At 34.1% G+C, this 19,018-nt stretch overlaps 3 protein-coding genes across 3 annotated transcripts; 1 reads left to right on the forward strand and 2 right to left on the reverse strand.

The window, feature by feature from the left end:
* Nucleotides 1-774: 774 nt before the first annotated feature.
* Nucleotides 775-3,218, reverse strand: LOC145611707 (uncharacterized). The gene is made up of 4 exons (XM_081667057.1): nt 3,101-3,218; nt 2,881-3,013; nt 1,453-1,511; nt 775-1,369 (listed from the first exon to the last, which is right to left on the reverse strand). Exons 2-4 carry the CDS (start codon nt 2,998-3,000, stop codon nt 1,024-1,026), a joined length of 525 nt encoding a protein of 174 aa, XP_081523183.1. The 5' UTR covers nt 3,001-3,013; nt 3,101-3,218; the 3' UTR covers nt 775-1,023.
* Nucleotides 3,219-4,183: 965 nt separating this feature from the next.
* LOC145611928 (protein OS-9 homolog) lies at nt 4,184-9,451 on the reverse strand. The gene is made up of 8 exons (XM_081667310.1): nt 9,230-9,451; nt 7,708-7,784; nt 6,527-6,730; nt 5,786-5,857; nt 5,110-5,225; nt 4,948-5,014; nt 4,758-4,864; nt 4,184-4,489 (listed from the first exon to the last, which is right to left on the reverse strand). The coding sequence occupies exons 1-8, from the start codon at nt 9,318-9,320 to the stop codon at nt 4,321-4,323; spliced, it is 903 nt and encodes a 300-aa protein (XP_081523436.1). The 5' UTR covers nt 9,321-9,451; the 3' UTR covers nt 4,184-4,320.
* A 3,951-nt stretch (nt 9,452-13,402) lies between these two features.
* LOC145612228 (protein PHOX1-like) lies at nt 13,403-18,458 on the forward strand. Its single transcript, XM_081667606.1, has 4 exons — nt 13,403-13,965; nt 14,398-16,490; nt 16,578-16,830; nt 17,783-18,458. The coding sequence occupies exons 2-3, from the start codon at nt 14,405-14,407 to the stop codon at nt 16,724-16,726; spliced, it is 2,235 nt and encodes a 744-aa protein (XP_081523732.1). The 5' UTR covers nt 13,403-13,965; nt 14,398-14,404; the 3' UTR covers nt 16,727-16,830; nt 17,783-18,458.
* The last annotated feature ends 560 nt before the right edge of the window (nt 18,459-19,018 follow it).

Below are 19,018 nucleotides of genomic sequence, written 5' to 3' on the forward strand. Positions count from 1 at the left end.
GATGAAATGGATGAATCTTTTCTTCTGTCTCCGAACGATACTTGCACATAAATACAGGGCAAGTATGGGCATTGAAAGAGCTTCTTCCCATAGTTGATGGTTTCCACGACAGGCATTCTGATTGTAGTCATTTTCTTCTTTGCCTTTGCTACTCATGATCGCTGGACTCAGGATTAAGAGCCAATGAGAAGGAATCATTGCTTGATCTGCATATAAATACATTATTTATTAATTTGAAAACTGCATAGAAATACATTATGATGATACTCATTTGCTTGTTTAGAGCTTCTCCGCCATTGCTCCCTCGCTTTCAAGGAGGGCATCGCTCCTCTCTTGGTCCTCATTCTCTCATAATAAATTACATTTAGTTTTTGACAACTAATTTATACCGCTATATTTCAAAATTGGAACTCTTGCTATCTTCACTTCCACCTATCTCCCTCAAAGACACTGCTGACATTTTCATCATTCACATGAACCTGTATGTCCTGCAAGCTGCAGCTGGTCCATCCCATGACCAAATATCACAGATTCATAGTACAGTGTAGCTTGCCCAAACAAACATTGCCAAATTGTGGCAGGAAGCAAGAGCATGATGTAACAATATTTTAGTAGACTTCTTTTCCCTTGATATATCGCCATATCACTTGACAATTTGAAAGTATTAAGACGTACCTTAACGGTTCTTGGAATGATCAGAAATTCCCATGAAGCAAAAACATATACAGAAGAAAATAATAAAAAAAAATGTCTACCCAGCAAAGGACCAACTAGTACTTCATAATTCGATAAAGGTAACATTCATAGTTAGAATAATCAACAATTCTACAAACTTATCACAATAATGAGTGCACAATAGACATAGTCCTACGAATGTTAACCAATGTGTAAACCACCATGCGAAATAACTAACCTGATCCAACTAGACATAGTCCTAAAGGCCCTCCACCCTCTCTAATGAACTCCTGCATGGGAAGCTTAAGCAAAACAAATCTAAAACTCTACTGAACCCTAAGCTCATTCTCACTTCCTCTTCTTTGCAGGGGGCTGGTCATCTTCTTCCTCCTCGTCTTCCTCTTCCTCCTCACCATCTTCAGCATCGTCATCATCATCATCCCCGTCGTCATCGTCGTCGTCGTCATCATCGCTTCCTCCTTCCCCGTTAGCATTAGCCCCTGGCTCATCATCCTCAGGGTCACCCTCATCATCATCATCTCCCCCAGCTTCTCCTCCAGAGAAATCCTCATCGTCATCATCATCCTGATCCTCTACAGCATCTTCATCTTCTTCATCGTCATCCTCTGTGTCACTACCATCTTTGTTCTCAGGACCAGGTCGTTCTGTTTTACGGAGCTCCTCTATAGGAAACCTGTACAATCATTGTTGAACAATCAAACACTAAGGATTATAAATACCAATTACAACTTCACATAAACTGAAGCAAGAATATACCTCTCCTCGATAGCAGTCAAACCAGGCAGCTTGCTGACACTCCCTAAGACAGCTCCAGTCTGCAACCATATCAAGTAACATCAATTTACCATAGTATAATCGAATTCTTACATCATCAAAATTGTTGTTCAGCAAACTTTTTAAGGAGTGTGGAAATTAGAGAGAACACAAGTGTCACAGATCATTTATAATGAAACCATTTTACTATTAAGAAAAAAAGTTGCAAGGCTTTTCTCATACACAAACTAACCCCAAAGACCTCCATTACACTCATTTGTCATCATAATCTTGAGTATCTAAGAAAAAGACAGCAAATTTCAGAGATGAGCACTTGATTGTGTAGTTCATACAAGTTTTGATTTAGTATGAAAATCGACTTTACAGTACATCACTTCTCAAGAGAAAACAGTATCCATCCTATTAGCCTCATGATGGCCAACCGAAGAAAGAATGTGTAGCCACTTAACAGATAATCTTACTAAGTTTACCTCCAATCCCCAAACAAGACTTGCTCTAGAACAGTTAATCATCCTCTAGTCAGACCATCCATACTAAACCTACAAAGTGCAGTCACTTATCTGATTCCAAAGTTTAAAAGATTAGCAATCAGTTCCATTAAGAAATAGTGTGTGTCAAAACAGTTCCAGCCCTGGCAGAAGGCAATCCCGAAGGTTTGTCGGAAGTTTTTCACATGCTTAAAGATCAAAGAATAGCAAACAAGAAGCCCTTTTTTTTCTCTAGAAGAAACAACCGGAATAAATATAGAATCTATATCCTATCATCTCAGTACTTCGAAAGCCTAGTTGATCTACTTCTCTGTCCAAAAATCCGAAAACATTAATTTGAAAGCCTAGTTGTATCTACTTCTCTGTCCAAAAAAACCAAAAACATAATTCAAAGCCTAGTTGTAATCTACTTATAAAAGGAAATTCTCAAAAGCAACCAAATCTAATAAAGGAAGCATGTCATTTATACAGACAATTGTCCATTAAATTGCAGAAGTAAAACAATTCATAGTGAGACAAACAATAGAAAGCAAAAAGAACCCCAAAAATTTGCTTATTCGACGAGCAATTTATTCAAATACAGCTAAACAAACCACAATTCACAACTCATGCTTCCATTTCAGACCAGTACATCCCAAAATCTTGCTGAAATGTGACATAATCGAAATCATATTGACCAGAACAAACTGCAATTATTCTTCTTAAAGCAAAAACATGGAATGTACATTTAGTTAAATTACCAAATTAAAAACCCTAACAAAATTAGCTAACTAATATTCAAATAAAAACAACCAATTTCAAACATATAGAGAGATTTAGCAAAAATAAAATGCATAAAATTAGAGAAAAAATTGAGAGAATTAAGAAACAAAAATACCCAAATTTAACAAGAAAAAGGAGCAAAAATTAAGAGAAATTATACCAGAAGAAGAAGACAAGCAAGAGAATTTCCAGCGAGCAAAAGGGTTTCCAAAATCACAAATTCCAAGTTGGAGGAGGCATTAATTTGACCCAATTGAGAGCTGTAAAACCCTAATTCCATGGTTCCCAAAACCCTGCAAATTTGAGAAGAAAATTAAAGGGGATAAATTGAAAATTGGAGATAAAAAGAAAGAAAAGAAAAGGTAAAAAGTTGGAGATACCGAGAGGAGAGAGAAAGTGGACACTGGATGAGCAAAGGAGAGAGAGAGGGTGTATGTGTATTTGGGTGTTGGGGATTGGGGGTTTGGGCAAGGGCAACTATAGTCTAGGGTTCGTTTAGTCATAACCATAATTGGTATTTTATCCGTTCTTTTTTAATTGTAACACGGAGAATGTTGTACTAATTTTTTTTTTAAAAAAAATACGAAGTAACATTACTTCGTTTTTGAAAGAGGATTATGTTTTACGGAAAATTGTTTCCTATATTCTCACATTTACATTTTTCATTGTAAATATCTCCGTTTATCAAAATATTTTGCATATTTTTTTTTTTTGAAAGAAAAAAAAAATGCAAAATATTTTGCATATTACCATTGTAAATAATCCAATTCATAATAATATTTACTTACTTCAAATGAAACTTTTCCTATATTTAAAGTTAATTTAATGCAAATATTCCAATTCATAAAAATGTACTCGTATTTGATATATGTGACACTTAATAATTGATTTTCACTATCTTATTTTTGAAGGATTAGTAATAGATGATGTAATAATATTCTAGAGTTTTTTTTTTTTTTTTTTTTTTTTTCTCTTTTTTGAGGAATTTTCTAGAGTATTATTTATTACCCATAATAAATTATTATATATCCAAAATAGGAGGATTATGTACAGATATCATTCTATTGAACATGTACAAGGTATACTAAGGAATTAAGGATATCATATCTTGAAAATTTTACCCAGGGATACTCTTGATATTGACCATATTTTGCTTTTCTTTTTCTGTTTGAGGACATTGCCAATAGAAGGGAGGATTCGTTCCTGCCATATGATATGGAATACCCTCAACCTTTGCCACTAGGCCAAGATGTGATTGGTTTATAATGTAATACGAGTATATTAGCATATTGAGTTTTACTTTAATGAAATTAATGTATTGAAACAAAGGCAGTAGAGGAGATGAAAAATGAAAACTTCAAGTAGGAACGGAGAACCTACATCTGCGCCTAACCCGCTCCATCGACACCCCCGCGTGCACGTTCATCCAGTCTTTTCAGGGGAGGGATAAATATCATAAAAGCTTATATTTTTGGAGAAAGGGAGCAATCTACAAAATTACAATAATCTACATTTGGCATTATCAGTAATAATTTCATTTCCTTCTCTCAATTTCTCTCCCTACACGTTAATGAACAAAAAATAGATGAATACAATAAAATTATGCAGCAGAATCATCAGCACCAACGCCAAATGGATATTCGACATCCAAAACCAATTTGATTTCATTGTCATGCTTAGTATCTTCTTCTGCTTTCGTATCTTTGGCATCCTTGGAAAGCAAGTTGCAATGGATGACATGCCAAACTGGCCGCTCTTCTTGGAAAAGACTGCAAAGAGGACATTTGGTTATGTAACAAGCAAGATTTCTTTCCAATTCAAATGATATATCACAACGATTCATCCCCTCGTCATTAAGAATATAACATTATTGTACAAAAAAGATCTCTCCATCATATTATTTTAGTGTAGTATATTGGGAAATCTATTAGAAAGGTCAAAAATTTTTACAACTTGAAACAATGTGACATATGATTCCAGACATTAGGGATGAATAATTAGTAATGAAAACAGAACACGAGCAAGAGAGAGACTCACGGGTGTGAACAAAGCATCGGAGACTGAACTGTAAGTGCATATTTACAGGTGGATAACTCTGTAATAGAGGTAATCATAGATTTGCCCTCTGAACACACAAATCGTACCTGAGATGAATACGGGAAGGAATTAATAATGAGCACAGGCAAAGTGTGAGCAGGTCGACAGGTGAAGTGTAAAAGGTTTATACCTCTGTCTCTCGATGCTGATTTGTAAGGTCACATACTGTTCCATTGGTATATTGATGAGCATGATACCTGCATAGCTCGTACCATCAATAGCATCTATGTCAGGCAGTAGTAACCAGATTATATCTACATTAATCTAGTTATAAGATTGAAAGTTATCATACCTCTGAGAAGCATCTTTAGAATGTGGATCTTTCAATATAGATATGTCAGAGAGATTCTGGTTATAAGCAGCTGTAGCTTCAGCATCATATTCTCCCAGCACAAACTCCTGAGCTATCTGTATCATCATAGTTTTATGTTAGTTAGAAACTTAGAACCCATAATTTCATGCAAATTTTGGATGCAACAATGAATAGCTATCCAATGGCTGCTAAAAAATGCTCCAGTTGTCCTATACTCTCATATAAGGTGAGGTAAATTTGAAACAACTAAGGCAAACAGCAGATAGTTGCATTGGAAAGAATTACAAGATAAAACAGGAGTTCAACTTTATTGAAATTTGGCAAAAATCAATAGTTTAATTGTGTCCCCCACCCCCACCCCACAAATCCATTTGCGTCAAGGAATAGAATATCAAAAGCAATAGCTACCAATGATTAAATCAGAAAACAAGCCAAGTCCTGCTTTATCTCTTCAGTTATGAGAGGTCATCTTATAATGGAATTGAACTATGTTTTTTTCATTTTAAGATATGATTCACTATGCACCTAAAAGTAAAGCATTATACTACACAATGATCAAACTATCCCATTGAATAGCACCAGGATGCAATCAGTAACATGGTTAGAATTTTAGCAAAATAAGTATACAGACAGACCAAAAGACTCATGAATCTACCTTATCATCTTCCAAATGGACCTGCCGCAGTTTCTTCTTGAAACAGAATTCATACGTCCACCAACCCTCTTGCTGCAATAAAAGGGAACAGGAACAAGTTACTACCAATTGCACATAATACAGGGGGGGAAAAAATGCAACCTCCTCCTCCCCTCACCCATGAATCTGTTATTCAAGTCATTTTGCAGAAGCAGGAAAATAAGATTTCTTTCTGCAAGAACAAAGGGTTAACCCCCCCCTTCCCTCCTCCCAAATAGAAAAAAATAGGAAGCAAGGGTAGGGAGATTATAGTGAAACCACTTTTCTTTCAGCAGTTGAATAGATGCCAAACAATAGATGCCAGTACAGGCATTGTAAAGTGTAGACATTTGGGTCTATAACATGCCATGGCTCATTCAGGATACAGGAACAGATTTTGAAAATAAAGTGACATTTGTAGGGATATGGCAAACATGATATATTATCTTAATCCTTAACATCTTTTGCAAGCCTTGCACGGACTGCACACAAGTATAAGCACAAAATTTCAGCCGGGTTGATAAGTTATACAGATATTGTTAAAATCCATCTATATCTAACTTCTAATATTAATCTCTACCAATTAATGATTCAAACCTATATAGGGGTAAAGGTCAATTATCAAGCAATCAAGGATTTCATATTTAAGACAAAGCCTCAATGTACATAAAACAGAAGAGTCAATGTAACAAAAACTTCATATAAAGGAGAATTCATACTGACCCTGAGAAGACACTGCTCCTCCAGTACTTCAAGTAGTTCATCTGGTGTCTTGACTTTCATTCGTTTTTCGCTTTCCATAATCATGCCACTGGTGTTATATTGGCTGACTGGCTTTCCACTCTTAGGTTTCTCAATCTTGGGTAGGAAGCACAAATAATTCTTCCCATCTTCATTTGGCATGAAGACAGACTCCTGGTCATCACCCTGTATATCAATGTCAAGCAATGATATCATTAATATGTGGATTAAAAGTAAGAAAACCACAGAATATGATAGATAATCCAAACAGAAGAACTATGCCAAATTGTTTGGCCAACATATAAGGGGATGCTGCCATTAACATGATTCCATTTCCCTACCTCAGACAATGTGAGTAGATGGAAAACTAGGTTGGCCTCTTATTGTAATTATACTTCTTCTGTGTGGACTCACTTCAAGCCGTCAAGGAAAGCTTTTGAGAACTAACAAATTAAGGAATCTACCCAATATAGCTGAACTATATCTAGCACTCATCTAACAGTAAGACTGGAGTTATTTGACCTTTTCCCTTCCAATCCTTCTATTTTTAAGTATAGAATGGTTAGCTACTTAAATGATTTTGAGAGGCTTAGAAGTGTGAATAAACTATGTCTGAGAGTCTGAGATCAAGACATAGCTGAGTCGGATTCAGTAAGTTCATTTAAGAGCACTAGATTGCTCTAGAGAACAAGATAGCTTAGCTTTAGTATTGGAAACTTTTAAAACTTAATTAAGAGACAAAAGGAAACAAACTTTCTATGAATAAGAAGAAAAATTTACAGGTCCAACAACTGAGTAGTGGAAAATAACAGGTTAAGTCTAAACAGCTTCATAACTAGAGCTCTCATACCACCAACCACCTCATAGCTTCTCACAAGTAGAGAACAAAGCAAGGCGAAATTATGTCCTCAACACTGATATTGGAACACATGCTAGGTGGGACAAAATCAGTTACTAGCTTTAATATCAAAGTAAAAGTTCTTGCGAACAATCTCAACGTAGAATATGTTTGAAACTTAATTGATCCATTAGTCAAGAAAGATAAAGAGTGAACCAAACCGAAAAGGTATCTCAAAGTTCAGCAGTATCATAAGCAATCCGAAGATGAATAAAAAGTTCATGATAGATTAAGAAAAAATCTACACTTTTATCAGCTAGCTTACAGGAATATATGGCGCATCTTCGGAGTGGAATTCAATCTTGTATTTTGGTTCACGTGACCTATCAGAATTTGTGCCACCTGCGTTTTGAGCAATAAACAGAAGTAAGTTTCCATTTCCAAACAAATGGTCAGGAATATCGCTGTAGTAAGACTAATACAGAATTTGGTTCTCTTGGTTTCTCTTCTTCTTAATAAATTGACCTAGAATATCTATCAATCACTATAGTAAAAATGATAAATAGAGGGGTTTGTAAAAGAATTTTATTAAACAAACTGAATTATACTATATTCACATTGTCAATCAATATACACATTTAACAAATTGATGATCAAAGTTAGTCAAAATAATGTAAAAGAGGTGGTAATATGAACAAGAATCATAGTAGAAGCCCATCCTATCATTCAAATAAACAAGAAATATCAAAAAGTTTAAATTTGCAGCTAATAACATTAGATTACAGATGAAGCAGGTCATAGGTCTTTAAAGTTTGCAGATCATCAAGTAAACAAACCAGCAGTCCCTTAAAAATTCCAAGACAATATGGTAAGTTGGTATTTTGGTACGGATGTGAATCTGTACCCGCTTAGTCTTAGGTGTCTACATTAACATCAACATCACATGATTCATACCTTTTGTCCTAAAGCAGCGTCCACTAATTCGCTAACGTCCACATAGACCAAAATTCATAATTACAGAATAAGTAGTGGTATATGGTACATGGTGCAATGAATTTTTGGGCTAGAACGACAGTGGGAAGCATATTACTTATCCATTCCGCATAACAAAACATACTGCATTCGTGGTAGCACAGGTCTAATAGGAAGCTCTTAAGTCAAGGAAAGGACTAGATGTGAAAAATGTCATACATGTAACCTTAGCCTATTGATAACATGGAGACTGTTTCTTCTAATTCTTGATCCACCTATTCGATTAGCTTTGGCATCCAACAATTCCCATTCTCTAGATACCATCTTTAATCAGATTATGTTCGACACTACCGCGAATCATTTAAATTCTTCACAATCATTCAACCAGGAAATTAACAACTTAAAACCACTAAACAAATCACCATTACATAGAAATAACTTGCTCAAGCGAATCGATTTTTCCAAAACAATTTCAACCAACAAAAAGAAAACCACTCTTTGATTAGCATCAAGGTTATCAACCCATTAACTCAAAACCAAAATATAGTCCAGATATCCACTAATGGAAATTCATACTTAGCTCAAAATTCAAAGGCTTATAAACTAAAACCTAATAAAACCCAGAACCTCCAGCTACAGAACAAACAAATCTTTGTTTTCATCAACTAAATAACAACAGAAATTAAACCCAGAAAACACTCATAATTAGGGTTCTAAATTACTTAACTGTTAAGAAGAAAAATCGAATCATAATCAACTTTATATTCGTACTAAAAATGAGCATTATAATTTGAGCAAGAACAATGTAAACTAAGCAATTCGATTAAAAAAAAAAAAATGAAACTTTAGAAAGGAAAGAGTATGATATGATTTACCTAATCGAGTTGTGATTACTGGATCAGCTAAAATTTTCTGGGATAAGAAGAAAAGAAAAATCTGGGCAATAATTAACCAAGAAAATCTCATCTTTGATAAAAACAAATACTTGTATTAATCAAAAACCCAGGATTAATTCTTGAAATTGTTCCTTGTAGGAGAGAGAAAATGGAAGAATGAATGATGAAGAAGAAGGAAGAAGTTGGTTGGGTCGTTAATTGTTGCAAACGGGTACGGGTGTGAGATCCGTGATAGTTAAGGATATTGGAATTTGAAATTGCCACGTTATTTGGACCAATCAAAATACTCCTAAATCGTTTAATAAAGAAAGAAATAAAAAGAAGAAGGAAAATTAAAGGGTTAGTTTAGAATGGATCAAAGTGTGATGGATTCGGATCTGGGCTTGGATTTGGATATAGATTACCAAGAGGAGGATTTGGGAGGAAGATAGTGCATGGGCTTTAAAAGATACATTTTTTTTAATTTAAGATATGTGGAGGAGATTTTAGGTACGTCTTTTTACAAAATCTTGAGTCCGTGATATAAACTATCAAGGAGTAAAAATAAGCTAATTTAAGATATATCTAAAAACAGATACGTAGTATATACTTTGTTGAGTTGGAGTATAATAGCCAAGAGAGGCAACATAGTCTGCTGCCCGATTTTCTTCCCAATAGATATGTCTTGCCTAAAAGCTCGAAAAAGAATCCAAAATAGCCTTGAAATCCACCATAAGAAGTTTAGGTATCCATAAACAGTTGAAATGACCCTACAAAATATTAATAATAGTAAGATTATCGTCTTTAATAAAAATATCAGAATTATTGAAATCCCTAACAAGAAGGAGGCCATTGCGAAGGCTAATAGCTTTTGTGAGGAAGGCCGGACAAGAGCTTAAATTATAATGAAGTACATCTGGCCTCATGATTACCCAGGTCACCAGGTGGTTCCGATGGACCACACCTGCAGTAGCAGAATTCTAATTGATTGGCAAAACCATCAAAACTAAGTTTTACAAAAACCGTATGGGGGTGGAGGCCACGATACAGTAGGTGGGTGATAGGGTGAGGGGGGGGGGGGAGGTGACGGCAGTGGTGGTTGTCGTAATAGGAAAATGGATGGCATCAAGAAGCGACTGTGATTCCCATTCCTTAAACATAGAGAAAGCTTGAATAAAAATACAATGAATATTAGCAAAATAGTTCTTAAAAATAAATACTCCAAAATAAGATAGCTATTTTAGGAAGGAGTGTATGTAGGTGAAGTGAGTTTTAAAAAGCGAAATAAATCATGGGTTTTGATTAATTAATCTGAGGGATGTGACCGAGCCACTTAAAGACTGACGAAAAAAACCAAAGTCCCATAGAAAATGGGCAAGAAAGGAAAAGATATCCTAAGATTCAGAATGTTTAAAAGATACAATTAGATTTGGGCCAAATTTTTTTAATTTTTTTTTTCTATTTTTTAAAAAAGTAGTAATTCTATGAAGTAATTTTTTTTATTATTATTATTTCAAAAAAAAAAAACTAATTTTTTTATAAACAAAAGAAAACTAAAAATTGGTTGAGGATATATATTGATGATGATACCAATAAAGTTGTAGTTATTATTTTAAAAATTTAGGTCAATGTAAATAAAAGAGCATACTTAGATATTTAATGTAAAACTGATTTTAAAATATGTTATCGTCTTTTTGGAGTAGAAATTTTCTTATTTTCACACCCTCCCAAGAGTGTAACTTGCAATTTTGAAAGGTTGGTCTAAATTGGTTTGTGAGGATTTCACAAAAAAAAAAAAAAAAAAAGGAGGAAAGATTCCTTATCAATTAAAAACAACCAAGAGTAATTATATTGTTTATTCGATACAATAATCAATAAATTTTAGAGTGTATGAATATAATTTCTCTAAACAGTATTGTTGAATTGTTACCTTCAATAACTTATAATGTTATAGCTTTAGCTTTTCGGATATTCATTATTGTTAGAGTGGGGTTTTAATATTACACAAACTTTTAAATTTTATTGTACATCCGTTATAAAGTTACCCTTAAAATAAGCAAAAGTTACCCTAATATGGATAAATGTTACCCTAACATAAATAAATGTTACTAAGTATTTATACTTTATTGATAAAAGTTACCCAAAAAATTGTAAAAGTGACCCTAAATTTGATAAAAAGTGACCCCCGATGTACAGTAAATTATTGTACACCGGATGTATACAAAAGTTATTGATAATATTATCGGTCTAATTTCATCTAAAATCTTTAATCTTTTTCCCTACATAAAAATTCAATTCTCATAATTTGTCTATGTTGTATTCTCTTTGATAGAGTATAAAACATATTTCCGAGCCTCAACCATAGGAATATGTTTTATATTCTATCACTCTTTTAATCAACAAAACTACAATACTTTTTTGAATTATGTTAAATCAACCAAGTTGTATTATCGTTTAATTTATTAAACAAGCAAATATGGGTTTATTGTTAAAAGGACAATGACTCGATGCCATTCATATTTACTAATCAATTATTGTCTTGGTCTCTATTTTTTTTTTTCCATTGTTAATACTTGGGTTAAAATTTAAATCATAAATTCTTAGTAATCTATAAGAGATTTTATAGTTATGTGAAATTCTGTTACATTAATTTCATTGTATAATTTATGAATATCAAGTTTTTATAGTTTTTATCCGTATAAAAATAAAGATATATACTTATGCGTTTTTAAGACGCGTGTTAAACATTGTAAAAAGTCAAATTAAAATAAAAGGGATTGATAAGACATTAATATAATATTTTTCTCAAAAAATAATATGTAATAAATAATTATACATTAGAAAATTAGAAATATGATAGTGGAATAGTGGGGTATCAGGTATGGTGTGACATACTGACATTAAGGACATGTTTGGCTTGGTGTCCACTAAAAGGCAAATGGGTAGACGAAAGACGATAGTCCCACACTTTTTGGTGGAGACTTTACAAACAATCCAAACAACTTTTGTCAGCCTTTTTTTTGACAGTTGAAAATTCCCGCGAGAATTCGTTACCCTTTACAACAGATAGTATTGTTAGAGTGACGTGAACACCACCCTAACATTTTTAAATACGTACTTCGTATTTCTTCTCTAATTTATTATTGTTTTAAATCAAGATCAACTATCTTTCGTATATAAAGTATTGTAAAATTTGTCCCTTTTTTCAACATTCATTACGTCTTATTGAGATGAATTTGAAGTAAAGAGAAATGATGAAGATTGAGAGTATTAGCATAAATATAATTTTTAAAAGGGTAATCACAACAATGTTCCTTACATTTATGACATGTTAAGTTGATAGTTAACGTTCTTGGCAATATATTTTCTTTACATGAAATATATAACAACTCTACCAATAAAATCTAAGTGATTGTACAATTCAACAATATGTCATTAAGATTAATTGGTTTACCAGCTTTGGTTTTATAATTAATGTCGATATATGTTACAAGTTACGTACCTAATTTTCAGATATTATACTTCCTATGCATTAGAAATGTGTACTATACATGTTTTGATTGTGGAGTATTGTGTGCTTAAAAAATCTTAACAGTAGATAATTTTATCATGATTTTTAGTAGGGGTTGAATATTCTTACTAACATTTTGTATTTGTTAGTTGATATTAATATTACTCCACTTTAACAATCTTGATTCCTCAAATCTGCAATTGTACTCATGTTACCATTTGCAAAACCTTCCAAATTTATGATAAGAGTATCCAAAGCTTACATATACTATTCTATATAAAAAATATTAATTTCCACCAATTCATATGGATCTTGATAAAAATAAAAAAAAATCTATATTTTATATATAAATTCTTATATGTAACTGGTCACAACTATTATATAGATTACTTCACTAGTGTTATAGGGATTACTCGGACAATGTTATGAGATTACTAAGTTAGTGCTATAAATAAGGGTTACTCAATCAGTGATATAGAAGATAGATGATCAGTGTTATAAAAGTTACTTTGTTTTTTTACAAGTGGCCACAGGGTGTTGCCAACCTCACACGAGACATATTTTTGTATGGAATAAGGGTTTTATTTATTTATTTGTTTATTTTTTACTATATAAAAAAAAAAGTAGTAATTTGAAGAAGAAGGGAATCCGATAGCGTGTAGAGAGAGAAAGAGGGAAAGGAAAAGAAAGAGTGCGTGTTGTTGGCAAGCAACTAAGCATAGCTCAGATCTCTTTCCTACCATACTCTGTTATTTTATATTCCTCCTTTTTTTCCTCCCAAAAAAAACATTTTTCATATCAAAATACAGAAATTCTATATTTCCATTTATACATAAATCATACACAAAAATTTATAAAACCTACTTCAATCCCAAAGAAGATTTATACAAATTTCTGCCATTTGGGAGAATATGGCAAATACCCAATTTGTATTTATTTGAAAATTTCAAAATTCTGGGTTAATTTTATATTTATTTCTGGAAAAAGAAACAAAATTTGCAGCTCATTTCTTATCTTTTTCATGTGGCTTTGATGCTAAGCTGTAAAAAAAGTTATTCAAGATAAAAAGAAAGGAGGACCCATTTGTATTTGGGGGTCTTCTAACAATTCTTCCAAGTTTATCATTTTCTCTCTCCAATTTTTTGTGGTGGGTGTAATTTTGCAGGAATTTTGTTACCCAGATTACTCTTTTTTTGTCTGCTGAAGATAGGTGTTTTGCCTCCTTGTAAGTATTTAACTTTATATTATGTTAAATTAATTGATTTATTTGAGCTCATTTCAGCTTAATGTATTTATGCTATTGAATGGTTGATTATGATTTTGGTGATGTTTGATGGCATAGTAGCTAAATATTGATGATTGAAAAAAACAAAAATTGTGGGATTTTAAATGGGTTTCTAGCTTGTAAGAGATAATGCTGATAGAAATTCTTCCTGCATTTTTGAATTAATTGATACTCCTTACATTCCTAAATAGTGATTATTGTTATATGGAATTTTCGGATTTTCAAGATCGAACTTTGACCATTAATATCTCTCAAAATCTATAGTGTAAAATTGGTAAGATTATGTATTTTGTTAGATATGTATGAAGTATATCTAAGAAAGGAATGATCTAGTGTTGTGGAACTGAAAATTTTGTGAATTTGGGTTGGTAGGTCTGCAATGGGGAGGTCAAGTGGGAAGAAGAAAAAACAAATTGGGGAGAAATCAGGAGATTTGACCCAAAAGCAACCTAGATCAGTAGATAACAGTCCGAGGGCGTATGATAAGGATACAGAAGTTTTCATTGCCATGGCACAGGAGTTGAAGGATGAGGGTAACAGATTGTTTCAAGGGAGGGACTCTGAAGGAGCCTTGTTGAAGTACGAAAAGGCGGTCAAGTTGCTACCGAGAAATCACATAGATGTAGCTTATCTTCGCAGCAACATGGCTGCTTGTTATATGCAAATGGGTATAAGTGATTATCCTCGAGCTGTTCATGAATGTAATTTAGCTCTAGAAGTTACTCCAAAGTACAGCAAGGCTCTTATAAAGAGGGCTAGGTGTTATGAGGGGCTCAACAGGTTGGAGTTGGCTTTAAGGGATTTGAATGCAGTTCTATCCATGGAGCCGAACAATTTAACAGCCTTGGAGATAGCGGAGAGGGTAAAGCAGACTATAGAAAGTAGAGGTGATAGGGTATTTGACCATCCTCTTCCTGAGTATATTGAATCACCTAGTGCTCCAGCTTCACAGCCTCTATCCAAAGCAGTAAAAGAGAAATCGAAGAAGAAAAGTAACTCGAAATATGAGGAGGAGAAGGCAGAAGATGACGGAAATTGCTTGGAGGACATATTGGAAAAGAAAACAGTAAACAAGAAGACAGTGGCTGTTAAGGAAGATAAAAAAGCCAGATCCCAAGAAAAGAAGAAGGCGTTGAAGACCAATGTACAAACAAAAGCAGAAGATAGTCAGCAGAGAGAAGTTGAGGATCTGTTAGAGAAGAAAACTGAAGATAAGGTGGTGGTTGAGGAGAAGATGTCTTATGCCAATGGAGATGAGCCAAAGAATAATGTGAAATTGGTTTTTGGAGAGGATATTAGGTGGGCACAACTGCCTGTAAATTGTAGTCTCTTAAAGTTGAGGGAGGTCATACAGGATAGGTTTCCAACGTCAAAGGCAGTTCTTGTCAAATACAAAGATCATGAGGGTGACATGATCACTATTACTACCAGTGATGAGCTAAGATTGGCTGAAGCATCTGCCGGCCCCCAAGGTTCCGTGAAGATTTACATAGTAGAAGTTAGCCCAGAGCATGATCCTTTGTATGAGAAAATAAGAGGTAAAGATATATCAGAGAACGGAAGTTGTAGAGGAAAAAAAGTAAAGGAGCAGGGGACATTGTGCATTGAAGAATGGATTGTCCCATTTGCTCAATTGTTCAAAAATTACGTTGGATTCAGCTCTGATGCATACTTGGATCTTCATGAGCTAGGGGTGAAGCTCTATTCTGAGGCCATGGAAGAGACAATTAGTTGTGAAGAAGCTCAGGTCCTGTTTGACATAGCAGCTGAAAAGTTTCAGGAAATGGCAGCATTGGCACTGTTTAATTGGGGAAACGTCCACATGGCACGGGCAAGGAAGCGAGTGCATTTTGTAGAAGATTCGACCCAACAAATTATGCTCGATCAGGTAAAAATTGCCTATGATTGGGCCCAACAGGAGTATGAGAAAGCAGGGCAGAAATATGAAGCAGCACTTAAGATAAAGCCAAATTTCTATGAAGGTCATCTAGCGTTAGCACTACAACAATTTGAGCAGGCAAAACTTACTTGGTACTATGCAGTTGCAAACACTGATGATTTAGACACATGGTCACCAAATGGTGTCCTTGATCTGTATAATAAAGCTGAGGAAAACATAGAAAAAGGCGTGCAAATGTGGGAGGATTCAGAGCTGCAGCGTCAAAGTGCAATCTCCAGCCTTAAAAACAGCCATGCTCAGATGCAGAAAATGGGTTTTGATCGTCTATTTAAAGATATATCAACTATTGATAGTGAAGAGATGGCCATGACTATCAGTTCCCAGGTTAATGTTCTATGGGGTACCATGCTTTATGAAAGATCTATCATGGAGTTTAAGCTAGACCTGCCGGTTTGGCATGAATGTCTGGAGGTCGCTCTTGGAAAATTTGAACTTGCAGGAGCTTCTCCAACTGATATAGCTGTTATGGTGAAGAATCACTGTTCTAATGATTCCGGGGTAGAAGGTAGTATGTCTAAATCTTTTACAGAATTATGCATTAATTTCAACCCTTTTGCCATATGGAATGCTTAACTATGTGTCATGATATTAGGTGTAGGTTTCAGGATTGACGAGATTGTACAAGCATGGAACGAGATGGATGATGCAAAAAGGTGGTACACTGGAGTACCGTCATTCCGCCTTGAACCATTACTGCGGCGACGGGTGTCAAAAATATATTATGCACTCGATCAGGCTTGATTAAGATATTTCCACTTCAGATGCCATGAAGTATGTCTCAGATCTTAGGTTACTCCTGAAGTACCCAGCACCAATATTTCCAGATGTGTAATTTCTTAATTGAGGTGAGTTAGTGAATATGCTTAGCTTGTCTCTTAATTTCTGCAGTCTTCACATGCATTGTTTTGTCCTATCTGATTAATTGTTTGTTTCTCTCAATAGTTCGAAATTTATGAGGGTGAGGTTGCCTAGATTTGTATTGGATGGTTTTCTGGTTGATTGTTATTACTATGTTAAAAAACAGTAGCTTTATTAACTGAATGTCCCAACTCGTAACATGACTAGAGTTATCAAATTGAGTTCAAGGGCTATATGCAGTGATAATTCACAAATCACAACCCTATCGAACAGTTTTTAAATCACAACCCTTTCGAAACTTGTTACTGAATGAATGTGATTAAATTTTGATTCAATCCTATCTAACAAGTCCAATGTTCAGAGACTTTCTGTCATCTTATTGAGAAATTGGCTTCAATGATGTTGTCCATGTTGATCCTGGTGTATATATGTGTCCTGCCCATTAATAGGGACAGTGATTTGGGAAGATATCTGCAAAATAATTCCCACAACCTAGGTGAGATGAGCTTCCCTGAAAGTCTCCAAGTATCTTTGATGCTATAGAGGACACTACATCATTAGACACCATGTTTAGGTCAACAAGAACATGCGGGGCTGCTTTAATAGGCCAGTTGTAATTCTTGTAAAGTTGTTGAGTCCAGATATAAGTTTAATATCAGTTGAGATATTGTTTTGCATATGACAAATGTATAGTTGTATTTAAACGTGTTGCTGAACAGATGGATTACTTGGGCTTATGTTGATTTTCATTGATAAAATAGTAGATGGTTTTCGAGTATAGGGTATGCCTTATGGTGTAACATGATAGAATAGGACAGAAGGAAAGGATTATACCTTTAAAGCATAATATATAGCTGTATTGAATCCTTCTCTGCTTCTAATCCTATATATCAGAGTAACTTCATTTATATAACTGATTTTTCTGCTCTTCTCATGCAGGTCAGGCAATTTTTTTTTTTCTGTGTGCATCAACTCAAAGGGCCTTCATTTGGAAAAAGGAACTAAGTTGCAATTTTGTGTTTGTACATTTTATACACCATATCGGGCAGAAATGAAACAGTTAGAGTCCACTTATGGCGGTGTTTTGCTTTTAATTCATCACATTCCCAATGCAAGAATTGAAAGGCAATATATAATACCATACAGAAGGTACTTATTATATTCTTTCTCAGCTAGTGTAGCTTTTGTATTTGTATTTTGAGCTATGTGGTGTGGCAAATTGGTACTGCACGCACCTACCGATTCTGCAATCCAAATATCGAGCACTCATAGTGACACATGAAGGAGGGCCAGCAGTTTCTCTGGGCAGTAACTGAGCTACACCAAGGTTTTGCGAGAAGCTACTAATTTTGTGGCCAACAACATACACCTCTGCCCCTCCAAAAAAAAAAAAAAAAAACAAAAAAAGGATTGGCTTGTAAGTTGTAATTACCGTATACGGAATAGTGTGTCTGATGTCTTTGTTTAGTTTTATTTTGTGATAGTTTTGCCCCCTTGCTGTAGGAATGGAACTTGGAGCAAGATTAATGGTATGGTTATAGTTTGAAAGGTTTGCATTAGACGATTTTTTTATTTTGGTGGTTGTAAATTTGTAATCTTATATCAATGTTTAATTTCCTTCTTAGTGGAGCATGACAATGTTGCTATTTAATGATTATTAACATGTTTATCAATACAATTTAGAAAAAAGAATGAATAATTAATACATACTTCTTTCTTCATGGTTCTTCCATCAAAGTAGGTATCACATAATGAAAATGTTTGAAAATCGAACAATCTTAGAACTTATCACAACTGTACTTATTATCAACTGAAGATAATAAAAAACATAGTTTTGTGCCATATTCTTAGAGATACAGCTTTTATTAACTGAAGATTGAATCTTTATCTTGTGGTGTACAAATACACACATCCATAATTCCATATTGAACAATTTGACATCATCATTATATTATTTTGGATTTCATTATATTATGGATTGAATCTGATTAAATTACAATTGGATCCTGCCTTCTGTTTCAAGTTGATTTAAGGGAAGAATGGAACATCTGTGATTTGAATTTGTTATTGATAATGTATGCCAAATGTGCCAAGTGATGCGAGGATAATTGATTTGGTAATCAAGAGGCGATTGAGCTTACAATTTAACGTATTAGTAGATAAAATGCAGGGGCG

This window comes from Chenopodium album, chromosome 24, assembly GCF_948465745.1.
Source record: "Chenopodium album chromosome 24, dcCheAlbu1.1, whole genome shotgun sequence".
Taxonomy (NCBI): Eukaryota; Viridiplantae; Streptophyta; class Magnoliopsida; order Caryophyllales; family Amaranthaceae; genus Chenopodium; species Chenopodium album.